Source organism: Dryas octopetala, chromosome 7 (genome assembly GCF_963921425.1).
Source record: "Dryas octopetala chromosome 7, drDryOcto1.1, whole genome shotgun sequence".
NCBI classification, from domain to species: domain Eukaryota; kingdom Viridiplantae; phylum Streptophyta; class Magnoliopsida; order Rosales; family Rosaceae; genus Dryas; species Dryas octopetala.
Window position 1 is genome coordinate 3,532,222 of NC_141372.1, and position 23,375 is coordinate 3,555,596.

General features: G+C 36.7%; 5 protein-coding genes across 5 annotated transcripts; 2 read left to right on the forward strand and 3 right to left on the reverse strand.

Annotated features, from left to right (window-relative positions):
* Positions 1-2,602: 2,602 nt before the first annotated feature.
* LOC147278588 (glycosyltransferase BC10-like) lies at positions 2,603-5,971 on the reverse strand. The gene is made up of 2 exons (XM_086251857.1): positions 4,665-5,971; positions 2,603-3,524 (listed from the first exon to the last, which is right to left on the reverse strand). Exons 1-2 carry the CDS (start codon positions 5,190-5,192, stop codon positions 2,886-2,888), a joined length of 1,167 nt encoding a protein of 388 aa, XP_086107983.1. The 5' UTR covers positions 5,193-5,971; the 3' UTR covers positions 2,603-2,885.
* Positions 5,972-7,284: 1,313 nt separating this feature from the next.
* Positions 7,285-9,522, reverse strand: LOC147278589 (uncharacterized). The gene is made up of 4 exons (XM_086251665.1): positions 9,377-9,522; positions 9,081-9,188; positions 8,407-8,574; positions 7,285-7,644 (listed from the first exon to the last, which is right to left on the reverse strand). The coding sequence occupies exons 1-4, from the start codon at positions 9,476-9,478 to the stop codon at positions 7,522-7,524; spliced, it is 501 nt and encodes a 166-aa protein (XP_086107791.1). The 5' UTR covers positions 9,479-9,522; the 3' UTR covers positions 7,285-7,521.
* A 1,025-nt stretch (positions 9,523-10,547) lies between these two features.
* Positions 10,548-12,668, forward strand: LOC147278590 (protein neprosin-like). The gene is made up of 7 exons (XM_086250201.1): positions 10,548-10,727; positions 10,859-10,945; positions 11,117-11,401; positions 11,505-11,666; positions 11,772-11,825; positions 11,911-12,057; positions 12,288-12,668. Exons 1-7 carry the CDS (start codon positions 10,548-10,550, stop codon positions 12,666-12,668), a joined length of 1,296 nt encoding a protein of 431 aa, XP_086106327.1.
* A 798-nt stretch (positions 12,669-13,466) lies between these two features.
* On the forward strand, positions 13,467-15,434 carry LOC147278591 (protein neprosin-like). Its single transcript, XM_086252416.1, has 7 exons — positions 13,467-13,628; positions 13,728-13,814; positions 13,945-14,232; positions 14,361-14,522; positions 14,665-14,718; positions 14,806-14,952; positions 15,048-15,434. The coding sequence occupies exons 1-7, from the start codon at positions 13,467-13,469 to the stop codon at positions 15,432-15,434; spliced, it is 1,287 nt and encodes a 428-aa protein (XP_086108542.1).
* A 126-nt stretch (positions 15,435-15,560) lies between these two features.
* Positions 15,561-21,178, reverse strand: ELF3 (hydroxyproline-rich glycoprotein family protein). The gene is made up of 4 exons (XM_086251356.1): positions 20,455-21,178; positions 19,235-20,109; positions 17,459-17,510; positions 15,561-16,901 (listed from the first exon to the last, which is right to left on the reverse strand). Exons 1-4 carry the CDS (start codon positions 20,668-20,670, stop codon positions 15,882-15,884), a joined length of 2,163 nt encoding a protein of 720 aa, XP_086107482.1. The 5' UTR covers positions 20,671-21,178; the 3' UTR covers positions 15,561-15,881.
* Between the last annotated feature and the right edge of the window lie 2,197 nt (positions 21,179-23,375).

Below are 23,375 nucleotides of genomic sequence, written 5' to 3' on the forward strand. Positions count from 1 at the left end.
AATTCTCTGATGCTACGAGGGGCATATTCGTCAATGGCTCTGACCAATCAAGGACTCGGAACCCAAATCTAAATTGCAAATTGTCGGTCAATCAACTAATACAGCAACTAATCCACTTGATGAGTTACAAATTATAAACAAAGTCAAGCCAGTTGGAAATATCGATTTCTTTATTAGATTTTTTAAAATAAATAATTACACCCAACTTAGATACGCCGCTTTATGTCTATTTCTTACGGGAACGCTAAAAATATTAGAAATCTGAAATTCCAATTTCCAATTTGAATAACCACGATAATGACAGAAAAATTCGGATGATAAATTTTGGGATCATAAGCCAAACAAACACCATTCTCAAAGCAACTCATCAACCATAGAAGAACAAACTAAGATAAAACCAAATGAAATGAATTGAATTATTTACTCATAATAGTCAAAATCCATCACAATACCCATAGTAAACCAAGTGCATTATATATAGTCTATGCACCATAGAAACTCATATATCTCCCAAAATCCTATAGATCCACCATTACTACTAAAATCAAACGCTACGAATCAAAACAAATCAGAAAACACAACCAACCCCTCTACACAACCCCAACCATGGTAACCAAGCAATGAAGCAAACTCAAACTCACGCCCTGAGCGCAGATCCGAAGACCAGAGCGGTGGCGGCGGCGACGCAGGCGGAAACGAAGGACGGCGAGATGGCCACGGCCGGGGAGGTCGGGCTCGGAGCAGGAGATTCTTGAGCTGCGGCCATGACAGAGAGGACGGCGAAGAGCACCGCCATGAGAACCATCACTGGAGCTTTTGAGACTGCCATTGTCGAAAGCTTTTTGGACCTCTGTGAGAATGTGAGAGTGTCTAGGGTTTTTACGCAGACGGAGAGGCTCAGACACAATTTCTTAGCAGAGATGGTATATAATGCTCATAGTGAGTGTATTTATAGACAGCCCGGGCTGCGTTAGGGCAGCACGGGCAGATGCCCGATTCTACAGGCTGGCTATTGGTTCGGCGACAGCTGGTAAGTTTTCTCTATGGGTTCCACCGGTATGCATTTTGGAAATTTTGTGACAGTGTTGCGTGTAGCGTGTGAATCCACGTCGACACGCGGTCGTTTTGGAAATCCCCATTGCTTTCACACGACGCCGTTTTTTGGATACGTACCTTAACCATTGGGTTTCCTGTTTTTGTCTGAATGAAGAATATATTCGCGCCACGACGCGCGCGTATCTTACTCTCGCATCATATTCTGTCCGTACGGTATCGACTGAGTCACATCACACGATCAACGTCGTTGGTTAAAGCGTGAGACCACGCGGTGGTGAAAGTGATTATAATGGTTTCGCGGTAAAATTTGGTTTTTCTCCTTTTTAAATTAAGGTTTTTTTTTCATATTTAGTATCTAAATTTTGACATTTTTTTTAATGTGGTACTTAAATTTTTATTTGTTTTAAAATAAATTTATGTTAAAATTGTCAACAAAAATTATAGGCAGTATAGTCACTAAAAAAAATATATTTAAATTATTTTCTTTTTGTGTTTAAAATTAAAAAAAAAAAACACACAACAAACAAAAAAAAAAACAAAAAATTATAATTAAAATATAATTTTTTTGAAGTGACCACATTGTCTCTAATTTCTGTTAACAATTTTAACAAAAATTCATTTTGATACCTATTAGACACAAAATAAAAATTTAAATACTCAATTGAGACAAATAAAAGTTTAGATACCACCACATTATTATACCACATTTTTATACCATCTGATGTGTCATTACTTTATTAGACAAAGTTTTTTTTTTTCTTTTTTGGGTTTTTTTTTTTATTTTTTAGTATCCAATGTATGAATGTCATGTAAGTTGCCACATAAAGTGGTATAAAATTATGGTATAAAAATGTGGTATATGTAGCACTATTGAAATAATAATTAAAGTTTAAATACTAAATATAAAAAAATAAAAAAAACCCTTCAAATTAAATAAAAAAAACCGCCCACAATGCGCAATCAGGGGGATTACAGCGCACAAACACAGCTAGGATGCGTGACTTTCTGGTGAGAGACCCAAAGACCAACTGGAAGTCGACACGTAAGTGTTCTGAAAGGAAAAGATACGACAGGTGTAGGGTGGGATTGGATTCTGTTACTTCTGATATTTTGTTTCCTGCGTTTCCAGAACATTCGCTTGTCATCTTTCGTCTTTGAGAGGAGTGAGAGTTTGAGGGGCGCACATGCATGTTGTTTGAAGTTACCATAATGCCCTTCACCCATATGGACCTCATGTGGTGTGCCATTTTTTTATGTTTCATTAATGATGATTATGATTGTCTGTATAGAAAATAATGGAATGTGACACACAGATTGGGTTTGAAATCCATTAATGCCTTTCAAGGCGGTTCAATATCTTCCTCCATGCCGTGCGCCAGTTGGTAATGGGTTCTAATGTTGTATGTCCCAACATATTCTTTATGTGGTCAAATCAAAATAAAGGGTTGGGGGCATAATGCTTGGTGCAACATCAATCAATATTTGTTATGGCCAACAGCAAAATGGGCCGGCCAGCTCAATTCAGATGTAAAAACAGTCAGAAAAATGATACTCAAATATATTCTATTATTATTATCATTCCAATCTCAATACAAAAATGTGAATATAATGCAATCTAAATTGGGTGATACTTCTCTGTACATCTAATACTGTTCTGGATCCTGAACAGTGGATTTTGCCAAAGAGTTCATCCAGTAATAAGTATACAAGTGAAACCCCAACTAGTAATATTACAACTGAGGGTAAAAATTTATGATACCAATTAATGCACAAAGCTAAGAGTGAGTTTTGCATGCCTCCAGTGTACTCAGTGTTATCCTTGTCCACTGTTAGAAGCCCAAAAACTTTGGTGCTAAATGTAACAAAGGTTCCAGTGAACTTGGAGCAAATTTTCTGGCAAAAAGAAAGCAGATTGTAGAGTTTCGGTTATTGTAAATGCAGCGATGACCCTCAAGCATTCTCTTGAAAAATTCCTCAGTAATATCTGATCTTCCAAAGGTAGCTGGGTGAGGTCCACCCCTTGACCAATCCACCCAAGTGATGCTTCTATTTGCTAATAAATTCCCAGCTTGGATGGTTAGCATGGTGGGGAAATAGTGCTCATCAACGTAACATGCAGGTCTACAGAATTCTTCAAACTTTGGGTAAAATGTTGTATCTTCAACAATGCTGAGGGCCAGCTTCCGGTTAACTTCAAACCACTGGGATCCCTTGCGCCACTGGGTAAGCTTAACTTCAGGTGCCATGTTAGCATTATAGCGTCCTCTCCCAAATGGCCCGGGGTCATCAAATGCACCCATGTAGCTGTACTTGGATTTCATTACGTAGTGGTAAATGACACTGAAGTTATAGAGAGGAATGCATGATTCAGAAAGAAGAATGAACCGTTCATTGGATATATCAAGCAATGCATTAGCAAGGAGTCTTCTCTCAGCATCACACATACTCATCCGTCCCCATTCAGCAACCTGCACAGGAGAAAAACCAAAAAATCTTCACCTATACATAAGAGGATATTGCATAGTATAACTCCAGGTCTGAGCAGCAAAGGCAAGGCCAAAACACCAACAAAGTTGTTAAGTAGAAAGTAAAAACAAGCTGAAAATATACAGAATATTGTCATGCATCTGAAAGAAGATATAAATAACTTTTATGTCGGGCAAAACAACAGAGCTCTCTACAAGCTTCAACTCTATCATCCAACATCCTTCACATATTAAACTTATTCTTTCTCATAACGTGAAGGCATATATCCATAACACTAAACACCAAAAACAGAAATATCATCTGGCTCAAAATAGAAATCTTAGATATTATGGTTGTCAATCATGAACAATCCTAAATCTTCTTTGTAAGGGTTGTCCCTGAGGTAAAGAATTGTGGCATGAGAGCAAGAGTTAGAGATGAATCAAGAATGTAGATAAACATTCTGAATATGTGAGGAGGTCCAGTGTGTCACCAAAGCAGTTATGCCTTGCATCAGCTGTTCCTCATGTATGAATGCATTTATGTATCTACGTTTTTCATATTATAAGCATAATTCTTGTAAAATAAACAATAGTCTCAACATCCAAAAGTTGGCAGCAAAATGGAATGGGCCTGGTGTGTGCTCACTTGCAAGGTTGTCAAATTCCTGGATAAAATAGTCAAATTCATTGATTCAGTGGAGTTTGCACCTCATATAACACTCTTGTCCTCCCCCAGAGATATCACTTTAATTCTCAGTACACGTCCCAAACATGATAAAATTGAAGTGCTCCTTTCTACCCAACACACACAAAGGCAGTTTAAGCCCTTTCTTTCATAATCACGCAAAATTACCAACTCTTGGAAAGAACCATTCCGGATTTCATTTTGTTTTAAGCTTCACATACCCAACATACTTTTTTAAATGCAAGCAACCCAGGTGTGTGCTCACCACAGAGCATGTACAAGAAACTAAGATGTGCAGAAGTAAAAAAACAGAGAAACCCATGGTAGAGGAATAAATATTTAAGAATTTACAAAAAGCAAAAAAAAAAGAGCCATGAATTTTGTACTCATTACAGAATGTTAGTAGAACATGCAATCTCATAAAAGGATAAAATATAAGATAGATTGGTCCATACCTGGCTAGGAACATGTCTCCCATGAAAAACCGATGAAGGCTTAAAATGGGGCTGAAATGTTGGCAGTGAATGAATGTAGATTGAATAAAGTCCTTCATGTCCCTTCAGAAACCTCTCCCAAAGGGGTGCCAGCGGCATTGGCCCCTTAGTCAAGAACATAAATGCAATCTTTGGAACTCTCTTGAAAGGATACTTCTTTATTCTAGGCGCAAAAGAAGCCCTCCACAATAGTTCTTTATCATTCATAGTATGGATCAGATTTGATGGCGGCCTAATCCATCGATCCAAACTACTTGGTTCCTCAGAGCATGGCTGGAAAGAGGACGTGACCGTTGTCCTCACGGTACTGATTCCAAAATGCCGAATCGTGTATATGCTAATGACTGAGAAAGTAATGCAGAAAGCCAAAAACAGCACAAATAACTGAAGTAGTCTAACCGGCAACGCCTTAGTTTGGTTTGCTCTGCTAGTAACTCCGGGGTCCTTGCCTTCCTCTAATGGCACAACCCTTGATTGCATGGTTTGCATCTTGGTAAAACACTAAAACTACAACGCCACAATCAACTATAGCTATTCTGATTTCTACAAAGTACCTCGTCTCAAAATTTTTGACACCTAACTTTTCTCCAACAAGCAGAAAACCCAGAGTCCAAAATTGCAACTTGCATCAGTAACGATGAAGTGGAATCGAATTTATCCATATCGAATTACGAATCACACAGCTTTCTTCAAAATTTCAATCCCACTAAATAAAAACAAACCGTGGACAGATCTGAAAAGTGAAAACTAATACTACAGTACTCTGAATCTACTTTGAACACATATTGCACAAAAATCCAAACTTTAGCACATGGGTTTGTAATAACCCGAGCTTATATCAAGAATCTAAGCAAAGATGGGATAAATTTGGATGAAACAAGAGTGACATACCATGTGACTTTAATGGTTGAACGCTAAGTTGATGAACATGAAAATACGTATTGGATCCTTCTACTTCAGTGCTTGAATTGCGCCAAAAACTACGGGAAGTGGTGACTTGGATGATCAATATGAGAGGGGGAGGTCACGCAGAGGAGACTTTGGAGACACAAACAAAAGAAGGTGCCGTGACCGATACTGAGAGTGTGGAAGAGCTGGGGAGTCTTGAGTGCGCGAGTTTATATGTGTGGGATTTGACAATTTTAAGGGAATGATGATCTGGTGGCTAAAAAAAAAAGGGGATGATGATCCGCTGGCCAAACAAAAATAGCGGATGATGATCTAGCGGAAGGTCCCAGAATGTTTCTCACTCACACGACGCGAGTGAGGGGATGAGGGGATTGGCTTTGTCGGTGGGTCTCTTACTCCGTGGATTGCTACGGAAATTCAAGTCAAAATAATGATAACATACCAGATTTGTGGGTCAAATTTGTATCTTTTTTTTTGGTCTGGGGTCAAATTTGTACGTAAATGTTTATATGTGCAAATATTTTATTTGTTAAGAATGAATGAGCCTCATAATAAATATAAGAAATTTTTTTTTAATAATATACTATACAAGAATGTTCTAAAATTAACTAGTTAGTAAGTTAATACAAAGCTAACCACCATGTTGGGCTCACCGCACAATGTAAACTCAAAATCCGAACCGTCTATTTTTTAGGCTATATTTCAAAGATCATCCCTATAAAAAATCTCCAAATTTGGATATCATTTAGTCATTTGATTATAACAACAACTATTTATATGCTTTTATCGAAAACACTGACTGTCTATTTATTTGATCTCAATTAGATGACTAAATGATTTCCGATTTAATTGATTTTTTGTAATGATGATCTTTGAAGTATAACCTAAATAATTGACGGTTCGGATTATGAGATTAGTTATGTAGTGGTCCCAAAAGCATGGTTAGTTTCGTATTAACTTGCTAACTAGTTAATTTTAGAGCACTCCTCGTATACTATACTTGTTTTAAGTAAAGTTGTAAAACTACAACACAACATCATAGTATTGAATTATTAACGCACTATACACGTGATGTGATATGAGTATATGATATGACTATCTATTTAAGACTTTTTCAATTTATATATAAATATGGGTGAGGTACAGAATCCCGGGAAAAACAAACACAGCCTCAGGCCCTCACCTAGTTGTTGATTTTGAATTGGCCACAACCTCAGTTACTTGACAGTAGGGTGAGAGATGAATTAGCAGACCAGATTGGTCCATCATCCATGGAATGCTGTGACAGATGAATTTTCAAAATAATCGTAGCTGTATTTTACATATCGGGTTTCAAATCCAGGTGAGATTCCATTGTCTACTTGTATGCAATGGAACTGTTAAATACATTCAGTACCAAGAATCCAGGGAACTTTCCATTTAATAATTCTCTAGCCATTACTCAAACCGAGGCAAACAGCTTTGTTCAGCAAATCTAAAATGGTTTGAATAATCATTGGCTCATTCAACTACTGGGGACTTTCCCAGTCTTCACAATTGGATTCCAAGTGCTTGTCATATTGTCATATAACGGCCACCAAAAGCCTCGGGTTAAGATTGTTAGGTGGGATTCCATTTCACCAAACCAAATAAGTCAAAAAAGAGAGAAAAAAGAGAGCAAAAGAGAGCCATATGTTGTCCAACCTATGGATTCATTTTGAACATGTAACATCATAGCATATCCATAACACTAGCTCTATGATAGGATACTAGGCTAAAGTTGAAAATTAACAATGAACTACAACAGACAGATTTCTGCTCAAACACATGAAACAGTCAAGATGTTTTGTATCTTATTCACAACGGAATAGTTAGCTTCGCATGCCAGACTCTATATACCACAACATGTTTCATCTACCAGTGTACCACTCTACTTCACCACATTAAAAGTGGCACGGAGATTGGAAATCATAACTGGGCACTCTCCCTTCTCATCATATTCAACAAACTCCCCTCCCGACAAGTCAACGTCTTCAAATTTTGTCCCCTCCAGCTACAGAAATGAAAACAAGTTTAAGTTACAGTTATGTATGTATAATAATAATAAGTGGAACTTCCAAAAATGAAACTACTAATAAGTAAAACTCCCAAAATGAAACCATTCGTCTATTTTCAAAATTCCAGAGATATAGAATACATGGATTCACTTGACTGGGACCCTAAGAAATTGTTTTTCCCTACGTTTTGTTCCAACTTCCGTTATCAATTTAATTTTCAATATAATCTCCTTGTGCTGGTGCATGAAGATAGGTGGGCATGACAAGCCTCCCGGATAAGGTGAATAGTAAAACTGAGTTGACATTTGGTGGCACCTTCTCTGGTCCAATCAACGTGGTAGGTTTACATTGTTAAATCTACTCTACAAGACAACTATGTTATTTGGGATGTTCGTACCCATAAGAAAAAAATATCCAAATACTGATAAGCTGAGGGCATATTCTTTTAGCCCAGCAAATGAAAATCAACTTCAATTATAATGCCTATTGCAACTGAAGGTGCAACCACATTATAAAATAGGAAATGCAATGCTTATAAGTACAAGCAAGGAGAAGGAATAAGAAGACAAGAAACGAATAAATAATCATAGTAATTACTTAGATGTGGTGCTTAGGATTGATCACTCAATTATGATTTCTAAGGGCATTCAGCTCAAAGTTCAAACAAAAGTCATTTGCCAGCCATAAGTACAATGAAAAAGTTATAATATTCCATGTTCAATATACTAGGAAGTGGCTGAGTGAAGAGGACAACTTACAGATTCAACCTTCCATCCACCAGCAAAAACATAGTCCACAGGCTCATAACCCCTGCACTCAAACAACATCAAGGGAGAAAACTTCCCTGCTTCACTTGTTTCCTGGGTCAGTGGTTTACCACGACCTGGGATCATCGTCACAGTTCCATCCCTCCCACAGAACTTGCACTACAAGGGGAAAAGACGCAAATCACTACACATCTACGGCAAAGCTTAACCATAAAATATTTCTTTAAGGACACATGAAGGAAGAAACCCGATATTCATTGACCAAAGTCATGCAATAGTGTGACAATATAACCACCAAAGTTGATAGAATTTCTCATATTTCACAAAAGAATTGGAACCAGACCTACCTCAAATCCCAGTAACAAAAATGTATAGGTCAGAAAAATGTTGGAACCCACATATAGAAACTACAAAGAAAAATGTTAAAACCCACATATGCAAACTTTAACCAACAACCCAGAGGAAGAAATCATATCGATTTGATTACAAGAGAAGAGAAAAGAAATCTTGATTAAAAAAAGAATTTAGAACAACAGGAAACACAAGAACCATAGCTCTTCTGTTCCTTTCCTTCAATTTTCTCAGAAACCCAATACATTAATAACCTCTTTGCTTATAAAACTCATTGTGTAATTAGTACAGAGAGAAAGAAAGAGGAAGATTACCTTCTGACTCAGATTGGTGGTTCCTTTGCCAACTGCAAGAGGAACAGTCTCGCTCAATGTCACAGAGGTTTCTCTCTGGGTAAGCTCTCCACATCTCCCACATTTCATCTACAAAATTAGAAAAATTATAACTACCAATTGTTTTAAAACAAATAATAAAATCGCGTTAATAACTATAAGTTCAGGAGATTGAGTGACGAAGAGCGACATCAATTTTAAGCTACAAACCCTAGAAAATGTTAACAGCAATTGTAAAAGGAATTGCAGTAGAGGCTAAAACTTGACGAAGTGCAAACCTTGAAGAGATAGGAGAAGTTGGGGTCGTCGCAGCCGCCCTGGGGCTGAAGGTTCGTGAGGTTCTCGAGGTCCGCGGTGATCTCCAGCAAATAGTTCACCATTTTTCCGATTAGCGTTACTCTCAAGCTACTCTGTGTGTGTGTGTGTGTGTCTCACTGTGTGGCAGAGTAGCAGTAAGTAAATAGCCTAAATAGTAAAGGTCCGAAACGACATGGATCGCGGATAGTAAACGCTATTGGTTTGACTCGCTAAACGTCGTCGTTTCTTTACAAACGACTTGGGATTTCTGCTATCTTCGATTTTAGATTACAACTCAAATGGTGTCTTTGGGAATAATCCCTAGCCCACTAACGCAAACCTAAGAAAAACATTGATCCAAAATTAACGATACAGAGAAATTATCAATGTGATTAGGCTACGTCTAGGCTCTTCAATTCACTGTTTTACTTTGTAGTAAATCTCAATTACACCCAAAAGCTTATAAAAGTTTGTGTTAAATCATTAATAGCTTTTCTTTTTGATGAAAATAAGTTGATAGTCGAACAAACTACAACAGGGCCGGGACGGGGATAGTGTGCTAACTAAACAATAATAATGGTAAAGAAATTATATTTTAAGATCACATTATATTACGTGACAAATAATATGTAAATTACTAACTGATCATAATAATTGATGTAATAAGTAAATCTCACCTACTACGTTGACTTTACCACATTGAGTCATTGACTAAAGTCTAATGTGATCAACAATACACCAACTTAATAGTTGATATTCATCGGCAAAAGAATGTGGCAGGGTTTATGATTCTAAGGACTTCCTCACTACCATTTTGCATTTACACACTGCAATTCAAATATTGAAAAAATAAAAAAATGAAGTTGGCAACTTGGCATGATTGGAAGGTGAATCATGCAAATTTTACAGATGTGTAGGTTGCAGAAATAGTTTGAATGTCTGCTTAATAATGTAATCTGAAACATATGCTGCATATTGTGGAGGCATTGTGTCCTTAAGTAGATACAACATACTTCTTAACCCATCCCAGATATTGAAAGGAAGCTAATCAATTTCCATTTTCATGATTTTGGGTCTTTGCTCAAATACTATAATATAGCAAGTACCATGAGACTTAGTATAATGATATCAATTTTAGTTAATTAACTAAAAATGGGGAAAAGGTTTTGTTGTGGTGAACTGAGATTCAGGGAGGTGGTAATTCTACTGGGAGTGGCCCTAATTGGATGTGGGGTACTTGTGGAGGGTAAAAACTTGTTCTCTAAACAGAAGATTTTGGAAGTTGAAAGAAAACTAAGCCAACTCAGAAGGCATGCAGTTAAAAGCATTCAGGTATGGCTCATAAATTTTCATCATAACTCTTTTCATGTATTAATTTTACTCAATTCTTAGACGGTATAAGTGTCACTGAACTGAAGTGACAAAAACAAAGAGTACTCCCTAACTCTATGATTGCCCTTCAGAGTGACAATGGTGATATCATTGACTGCATTGACATTTACAAGCAGCCAGCTTTTGATCATCCTGCTCTCAAGAACCACACCATCCAGGTCTGCCTTCTGTTCATTCTTTTCGGAATAAAAAAAAAGTTTACGAGTCTAAAAACAAATATAACGGTTCACAAATCTATACCCTAGTAAAAAAGTGAACGCATAAATATTCAATGGTTAAAAATGTGTTTATTATTGAATTTCCCCATAACTATGAGTCTAATTCTTCAGATGGCACCTACTTATGACCCAACAAAGGAGATAAAGACAATGACAAAACTAGAAAGACTGAAGAAAAGAAATGAACAACCTTCCATGATGGTGACACAACCATGGAAGAAAAGTGGAAGCTGTCCTCAGGGAACAATCCCAATCCGAAGAATCCGAAAAAAGGACCTGCTCAGAGCTAGCTCAGTTGAGGACTATGGAAGAAAGAAGCCGGCCTCATTTTCTCATCATGTTGCAGCACAGTCTAGTGAGAAAAACACTGTGTACCTTCAACAAGCAAACCACTCGGTACATTAATCAATTCCCACTTTGGTTAATTACAAATTCTCATACTACATGCTCTGCTTAAGTCTGATAATCACTTGGTGTGAATTAATTATGTGAATGACAGAAGGCAATATTGCTTACAGAAGGGTACAGATATACAGGAGCCAAGGGAGATATCAAAGTTTGGAACCCTTATGTTGACTCTGATGATGATTACACTACTTCTCAAGTATGTCTTGTAAATGGTCCTTATTATGCCTTTGAGAGTGTGGAAGCTGGCTGGGCGGTATATTAAGCACTAACCCTTTTCACATTCATCCAAATCAACACTTATTTTACATTTTATGTTCATGGCATACCTTCTAATCTGCAAAATTCTCAATCCCATCAGGTGAATCCGAGCGTATATGGGGACAAACAGACTCGATTTTTTGTATATTGGACGGTAAGCTGACATGAATCATGACTCATGACTTGGTTTTAATGCAGTTTTCCACTACATTTAATATGATTTCTGATGTTTTCTGCAGGTTGATGGTTCAAAGAAAACAGGTTGCTTTGATCTTACTTGTCCTGGATTTGTTCAGATTAGCCATGAAATTGCTCTTGGGGCTGCAATTTATCCAATCTCTACTCCCACAGGGCTTCCATATCAAATAATCGTTTACGTCTTCAAGGTTAGAAAATATGGACGTAAGACAGACTAACATGTTATGCTATCAAACTGTAAATCTGGACCATGATTTTATTTTTTGGTCAAAATCTGGACCATGATGAGATGGACTTATGTTTGAACTGTGCAATTCGAATTTCTAGTCTGACAACATAACATTTGTCATATGCTATATATGCATTTGTTTGCTTATGATATCTTTGGAATTTCTTTCTGTTTTGGCTCCAAATATAGGATCCAGTAACAAGCAATTGGTGGGTGCAATATGGGGAGAGAGTTAACATCGGCTACTGGCCGCCGGAGCTATTTGTTGCACTGCGGTATCACGCAGAAGGAGTTGAGTGGGGAGGTGAAGTTTATAGCTCAAGAGTGGGTACTACTCCCCACACTGCAACAGCCATGGGTAATGGAGAGTTTCCTGATTCCTATTGGGGGAATTCAGGTCAAATAAAAAGAATGCGAATACATGACAATTCACCTATGCTCAAAATCCCTGAATGGGTTGATCCTTTTTCGGATGAGTACAACTGTTACGATGTTGAATATCTTTCAGATTATATTGAAGATCCTGAGTTCTACTATGGAGGGCCTGGAAAAAATCCCATGTGCCCTTAAGCTAGCTAGGCTGTATGGTTTATGATGGCAGCAACAGAGCTGTAACAATGTTTCTTATGTTAACTAGGACCAAAAACAAAGGCTTACTTTCTTTCATTATAAAGAATTTACATTATGTTAATTTGACTCTTATGATTAGACTTGCGAATTTGTTTATGAGAAGGTTTATCTCATCAAGATCACGATGAATTTAAGTCTGTCGTATATATTATGATATTGCTCTCAGAACATGCATGTGAGTCCCAAATTGCCTTAGCGAATGGAAACTCTCCAAGTAATTGGAAAAATTGTGCCTCAGTTGTCATATTCAATTTTTTATTTTTACCAAGGTGGCATATTGAATTCTATCCAAATGTGGCACAATATGAATCCAGGTTGTAGAATCTGTCATTTCCAGGTTTCCAAATAAGTTGTTTTTGGCAGATAAGATCTACTCTGTGTGTATCATGTCATTGTCATATTTGATTTTAATGTGCAATGAACGCTATAACAAGCAAATGAAAAACGGTCTAGCTAGCATAGATTAAACTTCCATATGCACCAAGTTTCCAAGAGAGCTATTATGCCAAATGAAATTTCCATATACTACGGGAATTATATATAGAATTAAATTGATGCATGGATGTGCATGAATTGGGTATTTGACATGTACGTGGCTGAAGACATTTGTATATGTACTTAATACATTGCCATCTTCTTCCTTATAAAACCAAGCACATTGTCATATGGTTTCTCAATCAAAATTTTGATTGTATCTCTCTGTGAGTAAGAGCCCAATCAGTGAGACAGAGAGAGAAGATGGGCAAAAGGACTATAATCATGCTTTTGTTAGCAATGTGCTTGCTTGTTTTTAGCGGTGAAGCAGCAGATCATCATGTGAATTCTAAAGCTAAACAAAATTCTTTGGAAGTTAATAATAAGTTGAAGCTTGTCAATAAGCGTGCAGTGAAGAGCATTAAGGTCTGATTTTCTGTCATTTTAGCTTTCTGACTAATCTTGTTCACTTTAACACACTTTTCTCAATTTAATTACCACTTGATTATATATAATTTCTTGTAGAGTGAGGATGGAGATATTGTTGATTGTGTTGACATCTACAAACAGCCTGCATTTGACCATCCAGCATTGCGCAACCACACAATTCAGGTCTACTTTCAGATTTCAATCAGTGGCCTTAAAAAATTTTATTCTTGTTAAACAAGTAAACAATTTTTAAATGGAATACCAAACGGTCCATAATGTTAGATATATATACTTGATATGTATGTTAATGCAGATGAGACCCAGTTTTCATTTACCATCAGAGGCTCCTAGTCCTAGTCCTAGTGTTCAAAATAAAGACAATTCTTCTCAGCTGGAAATCTCTCAAATTTGGCAAAGAAGTGGAAGTTGTCCAAATGGAACCATCCCCATTCGCAGAATTCGAAGGCGGGACTTATTGAGAGCTTCTTTACTTGAACACTTCGGCAAGAAAAACTCCTATTCAACCACAGATGACAAAGATAAAGGCGCAGTCTACATTAACAACACCAGAGTCGAACTTGGTCTTCAAATCAATCGTTCAGTAAGCAAATGTTTATGATGAAGATTAACACAATTAGTTACTTTGAAGTTTGATTTTAAAAGGGAAAAAAATTGTCAATGTTAAACTTGTTTGGCAACTAATGGTGCATATATATGAATTACTTGCAGGCTGCCATCCTGGTAACTGTAGGATACAATTATATAGGCGCTCAAGGTGATATAAATCTTTGGAATCCAAAAGTTGAATCACCAGATGAGTACACTACTGCTCAAATCTGGCTCAAGAATGGACCTGGAGATGCTTTTGAAAGTGTAGAATCAGGCTGGATGGTAAGCTGTGTGGTACCTTCATTTGCAAGATAGATGTATATATACTACTTCATATCTAAAAATCACTAGCTCATTTCGTTATTGATAAGTTTTTGGGATATAGTGGTTGTCTAACTACCTCATTCTTTTGGGCTTTCTTCAGGTAAACCCAAAGTTATATGGTGATACACAAAGCCGACTTTTCGTATATTGGACTGTAAGAACTTCATTACCTAATAAAAGAGATTATAATCCGAAAACTGGCCCTTACTCTATGTGTCCTTAAAACCATTTTTTTGGTCAGGTGGACTCATACAAATCAACAGGTTGCTTTGATCTCACTTGCTCAGGATTTGTGCAAACCAACAAAGACATAGCTCTTGGTATGCCCCTTGGACCCATATCTAGCGAAATGGGACCCCAATATCAAGTGACAGTTAGCCTCAACAAGGTTTGAACTTTGAAATAGCTCATATACTGGTCCTTCATTCCAAATTCTTCTTCATATTGATTAATGTGATTGATTCAATTTTGTTATACATGTAGGAACCAGACACAGGCAATTGGTGGTTGCGTGTGGGTCAAAACGTTGCAGTAGGGTATTGGCCCGGAAGTCTCTTCAAGTACATGAAACAGAGTGCAACACTGGTTGAATGGGGTGGTGAGGTGTACAGCTCCAAGGTGAAGAAGAGTCGTCCTCACACTCAAACAGGTATGGGAAGTGGGGATTATGCATGGAACAAGGAAGGGAATGCGTGTTACGTGAAGCAAGTTAGAATTGTGGATTATTCGTTGCAACTAAAGTACCCAGAATGGGTAGGCACTTTTGCCGACGAAATGGATTGTTACTCCACGGTTAATTACGCCGAGTCACTTGGGAAAGAACCTGTTTTCTACTTTGGAGGGCCTGGTCAAAATACTCATTGTCCCTGAAATTCTTGCTGTTAAAGATGTTTTCCCTGCTTTTGAAAATAATGTCCATATGTAATTGTACGTGAATTATGCATTGCTATGATTTCACACACACAACAACAAAGGAGCAAGGGAATTCATATTACATGGATTTCTTGAAAGGACTATGATCACCTCAAATAACAATGCTACCCAGGAGAGAAACATGATACATTCAGATTACAATGCTACCTATGAGAGAAACATCATACATTCAGATTACAATGCTACCTATGAGAGAAACATCATATATAATTATAGTCATATATCTACATATATATGACTGACTATAATTTCACAAGACCAACGAATAAGAAAGAAAAAAAAAAAAACCTGATACAGGATATCATACCCAAACAGGGGAAATGACCAACTCGCACCAACTTAGATGACCAATATCATTTGGCAGCCATTTAGAGAGGAAATGAGCTAGATTGAGTCGTGCTGTTTTCTTTCTTCTTGTATAGATTGGAAAATTCGAGCAGCCGATGCAGTTGCAGATCTAGGATTGTGTGGCACAACTTTTATCACTCGTGTTGGCCTGCCTGTATTGTGAGGTTGGGGAACTCCCTCTAGAATTACTGGAGCCATTGGGAAAAGTTGAAGAGCATCACTTCCTTCAGCATTTTGATCCGTCCCAACTAGTGCTCTGTCACCCGGACTATTAGCAGTACTTCCTTGTAATTCACTGTCATTACATGCCTGAACCTTCAGCGCATGAGGAATAGCTACATTTTTCTGGATTGGCTTATTACATGAGCTTTGATGCTGCGAATTGAAGCTTGTTCCCCCTCCTGATAACTGATCAGTTTGACCATGTGAACCAGGTCCAGCAAACCAATTCATTTGTTCAACTGAGCTTGACATGGCTGGATTCATGACAGACTTGCCATATGGAGGGAAAAAAGTATGACTTACTGGATGGGGGATGGAAATAACTCCCATTCCTTGATGATGAGAAGCTGAAACCCCATAGGTTGGTTTAACAAAGTTCTCTGTCATGGGAGTTGAGCTGAAAGGTCCACATCCTCCACAAACTGGTCCCATGAATCCAGGTCCATGATATGGCTTGTATACAAGTCCTTCAGAAGGAGACATTACAGGAATTAACAACTGATGCCCAGGTGATTGATGGAAACACCAAGGACCCACTTTATTATCAGTAGCCACAGGTGCTGGCTGTGGGTTTCCTATATATGGTCCGTAATTTGAAGGCTGGCTACCACTTTTCACAGAAGAAAGAGATGTTTTCCCAACTGCATTTTCTGCAGAACATTCTATTTTGTTGTTTGGCTTCTCAGACTCATGTTTGCGCTTTACGTGTAGTAGTGGCTTTACAACATACTCCAATGGAAGTTTCTTTGCAGGAGAGCCCCTTAAAGAAGATGTACCTAGGAAAGCACCATCTTCAAGCAAAAGATGTGGAGATCCAGCAATCAGTCGTTGGACCTGTCCGAAAGAAAAGAATTAAGCTAACTCTTTCAATCTAAATCAATAGATATATATTTTGTATGGATGATTATACATGAACCCAAGAAATTGCTTTCCATATCCACTCAAAAATAAATTATAACATTACAGTTTTACCCTCATTCTTTAAATTGTTTTTTACAAAGTTTAAAAATAAAAAATCTGGCGATGGCAGCAGAGGGGAGGAGGGGAAAAGGGAGGGAAGAGAGGGAGGTGATTTTTTATTTTTTTTTCCTAATCTTTGCTTTTAAATTTCTGAAGGGTAAAATTGGGTTCAATATTTTACCAAAAAATATGGGAGTTTAGAAAGTAATTTTGGGGTTCAAAAAGCATCACCCATTCTGTATTCATATATACATATTTGTTTGGCCCATATATAGACATAGATTTGTATCTCATGAATCTGTGTGTGTGAGTGTGCCTGTATGTATATATATATATATATATATATATATATATATATCCAATTCTATATGAAAAAAAAAAAAGGACTGCATTCCAGGAGCAGCAGAAGCTACTAGACAAATGAAGCTTACCTTAATGAGTCTATGCAACTCAAATACTTGCACTGCAAACAATCTTTGCTGACTGAAGACAGTAACAGGAGTTGGATCAACAACAGAATTGCACAATACATACCAAATGAAGCTTTGAGAAACACAAAACCAATACTAAATACAAGAAAAATAAACTAGACAGAAATGCAGAATGAGGTACTTGATAGCATCATTTAGACCAAAACAATCCTCACCTTGGATTAAATAAGATGCATGGAAGAGGTAAAAATAGGTTCATTTACAGCTTCAAACTTCGTTCACATATCTCATTAATATACAAAGCTTAGCAGGCCTCTTCTGGCTCATTCACAAATCTCACATATCTCAATTCCAAACTATTTAGTATGAACACTATCTTTAGAGCAATAAAAAGGAAAGCTGAATGCTAAAACAGATTTCAAAACATAACCAATATCTGCAAAATAAATCAAGTAGATGTGTGAAAATCTCCTTTCTCCCACATAAATAGAGCATCAAAACTGTATTATTTAGTTACAACCATAAAAAAAACTATACATTCTTGCATGTACGTCATAATCATTATAACAAAGTCAGATGGCAAGTGCAAAATAGAGCTTTCTAATTCACATATAAATAGTTGCAGCTCTTACGTTTATAGCACATATAAAAAATTCAAACATTTGATAAGGAAACAAAGCATATAAAAGGGCAACACAATCCCCAACCCAAAAAAATCTTCAACAAAATACTATATATGAGATGTAATCCTCCTCACCACCATGACCACCACCAATTCCACATTGTCAAATATTGTACAAGATCCACACAATGTAGTCCCAAGGATAATCCTTCAGTTGTTCCCCTTCTTGCTCCCAGCCCTCAACTGCCATGAAAGGAAAATTTTCCCAGAGGAAATCCCAAGCATTACCAAACCGAGACAGGAATACACCCGAAAGGTAGATACAAAAGGGCAATGAATAATGAAATGATCCGCTGTCTCGGAGGTTGCCTTGCACAAAGTAACTCTATTAAGATGTATGTTTCCCTGCTGTAAGATGATTCATATCCACCGTTAAAACGTTATCTAGGGCGTTTGAACACAAAAATTCCACTTTAGAAGGTATCCCGGGACTCCACACTATGAGATCTTCTCCTTTTAAGTCGCTTTTAAAATAATATTATAATTCTCCTACTGGTTATATTGCATGGAATATATAACAGTCTAAAACAGCTATGCAAGAAAAAGAAGGGGAAAAAGTAATCCCAAAAATGTAATGGTATCAACTTCCTACATACCACTTTAGCTTTACCACTACAGTGTTCACTACTCTTCTCCAGAAGAAAAAATAATTAATTAATTAATTAGGTTTCATACTCTAAAATCATCATACTACAGAAGCATAAAGTCCGTTCAAAGTTCCTAACATCTCTTACAAAGTACAAACTTCAACTACAATCACAGCTAGGGGACCAACCCAGAAACAAGGTGAACTTCTTTTGCATTTTCTTTTTCATCAAAAGGTTACAAAAATTAATGGATCACAGAAAACATTTAAGAGGACAAAGCAACTGTAAAGTTTTAAGTTTTAGTTGTATAAAACAAAACCATTTCACTTTAGAAGCTGATAAACAAGTTATTTAAAATGAAGACTAGCATTAAATGCTTCACAATGGCAAAAAACTATATATTTGCATATCACCATTTTAAATATTGGGGAAAAGATCAACTTCAAAATTTAAAGCACAAAGGAACAACGGAATTGAGCAGATATTTGAGATAAATAAAGGACTTACTTGAGAATTGCTCTTCTTGCCTTCCAGAAATGTTTCTGACCTATTATTCCAACAACATCATCTGGAGAGATATCCAAGCCTGAATCCACCATGGAGGTCTCTGAGACATCATCACTTTTGTCTACATTTCCCATTTGTGGTGAAATACACGCTCTGTCTCCATGGTATTCACTGTCATTATCAGGCTCATTGGGATTGCTAGGATCCTCCCCAGATCGAGATACACTTCTTGCCCGGGAAACAGTTCCCTTCTCGACATCCTTTGTAAACTCAACAAGACCATCACATTGTCCAGTGTTGTTTACTTGTGACCCAAATCTAGACTCTTGTTGTAAGTAAGCATCACTCTCACATAACCTGTTGAAACTAGGGACAGGATGGTCTGCGTACTCTTGATTTGGAGATGCATTCACTTCTTCTACGGGCCCATCAACCTTTTCTCTGCTTGATACTTTTGTGGCAGATTTTACTGGATTGTCCCTAGCCGGGCCACTTACTTTCACATCCTCTTCTCTCTCACTTCTCAATTCTCGTCTTAAACTGAGACTAGGCGAGCTCCTTTGTTTTGGGTCCTTCTTAGAAGCATTTTTGAGTTTTATTGCATGGCCAGAAGCAGGCGAGCTGAAGGGAGTAAGTTTTTCCTTATCAATACCATTCTGAGTGTTACTATGACTATGACTCATCCTTGATTGAACAAATACAGGAACACTAAAATCATCGTCATCTCCTGCCTTCTTTCTTTGCTCGGGTTGTGCCAAGGGCATGTTTATATTTGCTCCATCAGACTGGCGAACATGAAACTTCTCAGCCTGACGAGTAGGTGTAGATGGAAGAACATGATGCGGAAAAGGCAAATTTCTATCAGGGCCACTCCCCTGCAAACATAAATTGCTCCTAAAAATCAGATACTCGACAACCATTTTCCCTATATACTACACAAACTTGCAATGCTATCTATGAAATTACCATTTCGACATGCTGCCAATATTTACTATATTGGTAATAAAACACAACATATAAGCATAGTTGCATGCGGAGCCACTTGATATAGAAAACACCAACATTTATAGTTAACTATTATAAAAACATACATCCACCAAAGAAAAAAAATCCTGCCAGAGAAATCCATAAACTAGCTAGAAGTTTAAAAGGATAACTTTTCAGAACTAGTCCACAATAAACCAAACATAACAAAGCACAAGCATGAAATCTTAAATCACCTGGCTTGAGAAAGCTGGGGGAACCAAACTGCTAGTGTTATTTGGATTGAGAGGCAAAACCCCAGGGTTGAACCTCTGAGAGGGAATACTAAGCTGTTCATAGAGGGCCATCTTATTCCTTGGTGGTGCTCTTGGCCCTCCTTTATCTGTATCATTCACGTGGAGTCTTGGGAACATAGGTCCCTCAATCTTTTCCTCATCTTTCCCTCTCTTCATCTTTCAACGCCAACACCAACACCAAGTGCAAAAGCCTATTCTTCCAATAAATTCACCAAGAAACCATATCCCAAAAACCCCACTTGCAAAAACTCGAAATTGTTCAAACCCATGTACCAAAAACGGGTCTTTTGTTGACACTCTAAGACGAAAATCCAAAAAGGATCTGTTTAATTCCCAGATAGCCAAAAGCGGGTTCCTTGTTGATGATAATAGATCAATTCCAAAGTACCCAGAAGCAGACCAGGCTTCTAAAGCTCAAAACTAGGCAGACCCAGATGTCAGACGAGAGATTTCTCGATCACCCAGCTGGGGAAAAAGGTGCTTGAGAGCTGAAACTGATGGAGGAACGAAGTAAAAGCGTGAATTGTGGAAAAGAAAGGATGGGAATAATAAGAGCAGACAAAGAGATTGGGGATTAAGGGATGAGAGGGTAAAGGCTTATTTTAGGGATTCCGCAAAGGGATCATAGTCTTTGAGAAAGGGAAAGGGCAAAAGTGCGGAGTTGTTGAGCCCTCTTGGAATTGGATAGTCATAGACCTACGACCTCCACCTTTTTACCATTATTTAGAAATTTCCATATCATCGAAATGCCAGGTCAAATTTTTAATCTGGTGTCCGTGTCACCGGGCTCGGTATGGTCACCAAGTGCTCGGCAATAGGTCACCGTGCGTATGGTCATGTCGTCGGGTGCTCAGTATTGTCATTTTCTTCTTCTCCCAAATGCTTGGCACTAGTTTGTCGGCTCAATCTAAAATTTCAAATTTAAAATCTAATATACAGTATTCATAAACTTCATTATATACCCTAAAATCGTAAGGAGTGAACCCTCCAAAATTGGCGGAGAAAATAATGGCAAGCGCTTGTTGCTTGCAATGCTCGCTAGTTATAATAAAAAGCGTTCAACCTGTCAAATTGGAAGAAAAAAAAAATAATGTGTCTCATTTTTATTGAAGTTATTTGCTTACCATTAAAGAGGACCTGGCTTTTGTTGCCATTGCCAATAGTTTTAATTTGTATATATTATCTTTTTCTCAGACCACTGTTTTAGGTCTGATATGAATATGTTTTTTTCTACTTTGTCCGAACATAATTGGACTGAAGTCAGTCAACAAGATGGATTAGGGAAATTTATAAGTTGGGATCATTTTCATCGATTTTTTTTCATCATTATCCATTGTTAATTTGTTATGACTTATGACAATAAACTATTAATTACTTAACATCAAACCTCTGTCTTTTATAATTAGCTACTTGTTTGGTTATACACATTCACATTAATCTAGTGCTTTGAATTTTGGATGTTGTAATGTTAATTTGAACTTAATTTAATAACAAAAATGAAGAAACATTGACACAAAATCCGATTAAATCATATCATGAACTAAGATAACTTGAATGGTAATCGAAGTGACACTAGTGTGGTATCGGTCAAAGACTATTTGATACTATAATATGAATTAAAAAAAGTTAAAACTTAAGAATTACTTGTACATTTTAAGTAAGGGTGGGCTAAGGATGATAAATAGGTTGAGCCAATTGAGCCCTGGGGTACATATATTTAAGATTTTTTTTTTTTTTTAAAAGGAAGAAAATTTCTTCTTAAAAGAGAAAGATTTGCATTATGCTACAACCTATTAAATAGTTTTATCACTATCTACACTCTAGTATGAAAAAAAAAACCCTGTCAAATTCAAAATTTTTAAAAAGAGTGGTTATATTCATTATTTTCACCCACTTGTCATATTTTTTTACCCACCTTATTTTCACACGTACCATTAAATTTGAAAAAAAAATATATAAAAACATTCTTCCAACACCCTTGATTTACAAATTCAAACATCCACCTACTAAACACTCTTCCTACCCTCCTTAAGGACCTTAATTTTCATTCCACTCACCCATCTTTTTCCAAATAGAAGAAAACGAATCTTATACCAATTCTATAATTCATTCATAAATTCAAAATTAAATCCCTAAAATTAATATTCAATTTCTAAATCAAAGGAAACATTAAAATAAAATAAATTCTTGACCAAAAATTATAAATAAATTAACAAAAAGAGTTTATGGTATAGAATAATCATACATTTTAATAGATGTACGGGCATCAACCAAATAGTATCATCGATTTTAAATTTTGGTGATAGAATAGAATAAGGGTTTATGAAAGAAAAAAATTATGAAAAAAGATTGGTGGGTGAGATGATATTAAAGGGGTGGGAATAATGTTTATTAGTTAGTGGGTGTTTGAGTTTGTATATCAAAGGTGTTTATAGAAATAATGAGAAATAAAAAACGTATTTTTTATACTTTTTTCAAATTTAATAGTGAGTGTAAAAATAAAGTAAGTGAGAATATAAGCATTCTTTTAATTTTAATAGTTAGAAAGAAATACAAGGTCCCTCTATATAATTTTCCATTATTAGGTTATAAAATTAGGATTAAATACTAAATCTCAATAATTTTTTGGTATAACATGAAAACCATATAATATTTCAATTGAACTACTAAATTTAAATGTATTTTTTTATATTAGGTCACAAATATGTTAGCCATTTTGATTTGAGCCTTTTTCATTTGACATTTTTGTCCTTTGGCCCACATATGATGGGTGTTAGTTAAAATTTATAAGGTTTTGACAAAATTGCTCTTCAGGCTTTTATATTATCTTGAAAATTTGCTAATGTAGTCTCAACTTCACA

What these genes read in the sequence shown, in the direction of transcription:
- ELF3 (XM_086251356.1), bottom strand. Translation starts at nt 20,670, where the DNA reads ATGAAGAGAGGGAAAGATGAGGAAAAGATTGAGGGACCTATGTTCCCA. An exon ending in CCCCAGCTTTCTCAAGCCAG is followed by an intron (nt 20,110 to 20,454) that starts GTGATTTAAGAT and finishes TTATGTTTGCAG; the next exon opens with GGGAGTGGCCCTGATAGAAA. An exon ending in AGTTGCATAGACTCATTAAG is followed by an intron (nt 16,902 to 17,458) that starts GTAAGCTTCATT and finishes TCTTTCGGACAG; the next exon opens with GTCCAACGACTGATTGCTGG.
- LOC147278589 (XM_086251665.1), bottom strand. Translation starts at nt 9,478, where the DNA reads ATGGTGAACTATTTGCTGGAGATCACCGCGGACCTCGAGAACCTCACG. An exon ending in ACTTCTCCTATCTCTTCAAG is followed by an intron (nt 9,189 to 9,376) that starts GTTTGCACTTCG and finishes CTAATTTTGTAG; the next exon opens with ATGAAATGTGGGAGATGTGG. An exon ending in CCACCAATCTGAGTCAGAAG is followed by an intron (nt 8,575 to 9,080) that starts GTAATCTTCCTC and finishes TTCCCCTTGTAG; the next exon opens with TGCAAGTTCTGTGGGAGGGA.
- LOC147278590 (XM_086250201.1), top strand. Translation starts at nt 10,548, where the DNA reads ATGGGGAAAAGGTTTTGTTGTGGTGAACTGAGATTCAGGGAGGTGGTA. An exon ending in TTCAACAAGCAAACCACTCG is followed by an intron (nt 11,402 to 11,504) that starts GTACATTAATCA and finishes TGTGAATGACAG; the next exon opens with AAGGCAATATTGCTTACAGA. An exon ending in GTGTGGAAGCTGGCTGGGCG is followed by an intron (nt 11,667 to 11,771) that starts GTATATTAAGCA and finishes CAATCCCATCAG; the next exon opens with GTGAATCCGAGCGTATATGG.
- LOC147278591 (XM_086252416.1), top strand. Translation starts at nt 13,467, where the DNA reads ATGGGCAAAAGGACTATAATCATGCTTTTGTTAGCAATGTGCTTGCTT. An exon ending in GACTTTTCGTATATTGGACT is followed by an intron (nt 14,719 to 14,805) that starts GTAAGAACTTCA and finishes TTTTTTGGTCAG; the next exon opens with GTGGACTCATACAAATCAAC. An exon ending in TGACAGTTAGCCTCAACAAG is followed by an intron (nt 14,953 to 15,047) that starts GTTTGAACTTTG and finishes TTATACATGTAG; the next exon opens with GAACCAGACACAGGCAATTG.
- LOC147278588 (XM_086251857.1), bottom strand. Translation starts at nt 5,192, where the DNA reads ATGCAAACCATGCAATCAAGGGTTGTGCCATTAGAGGAAGGCAAGGAC. An exon ending in GGAGACATGTTCCTAGCCAG is followed by an intron (nt 3,525 to 4,664) that starts GTATGGACCAAT and finishes TCTCCTGTGCAG; the next exon opens with GTTGCTGAATGGGGACGGAT.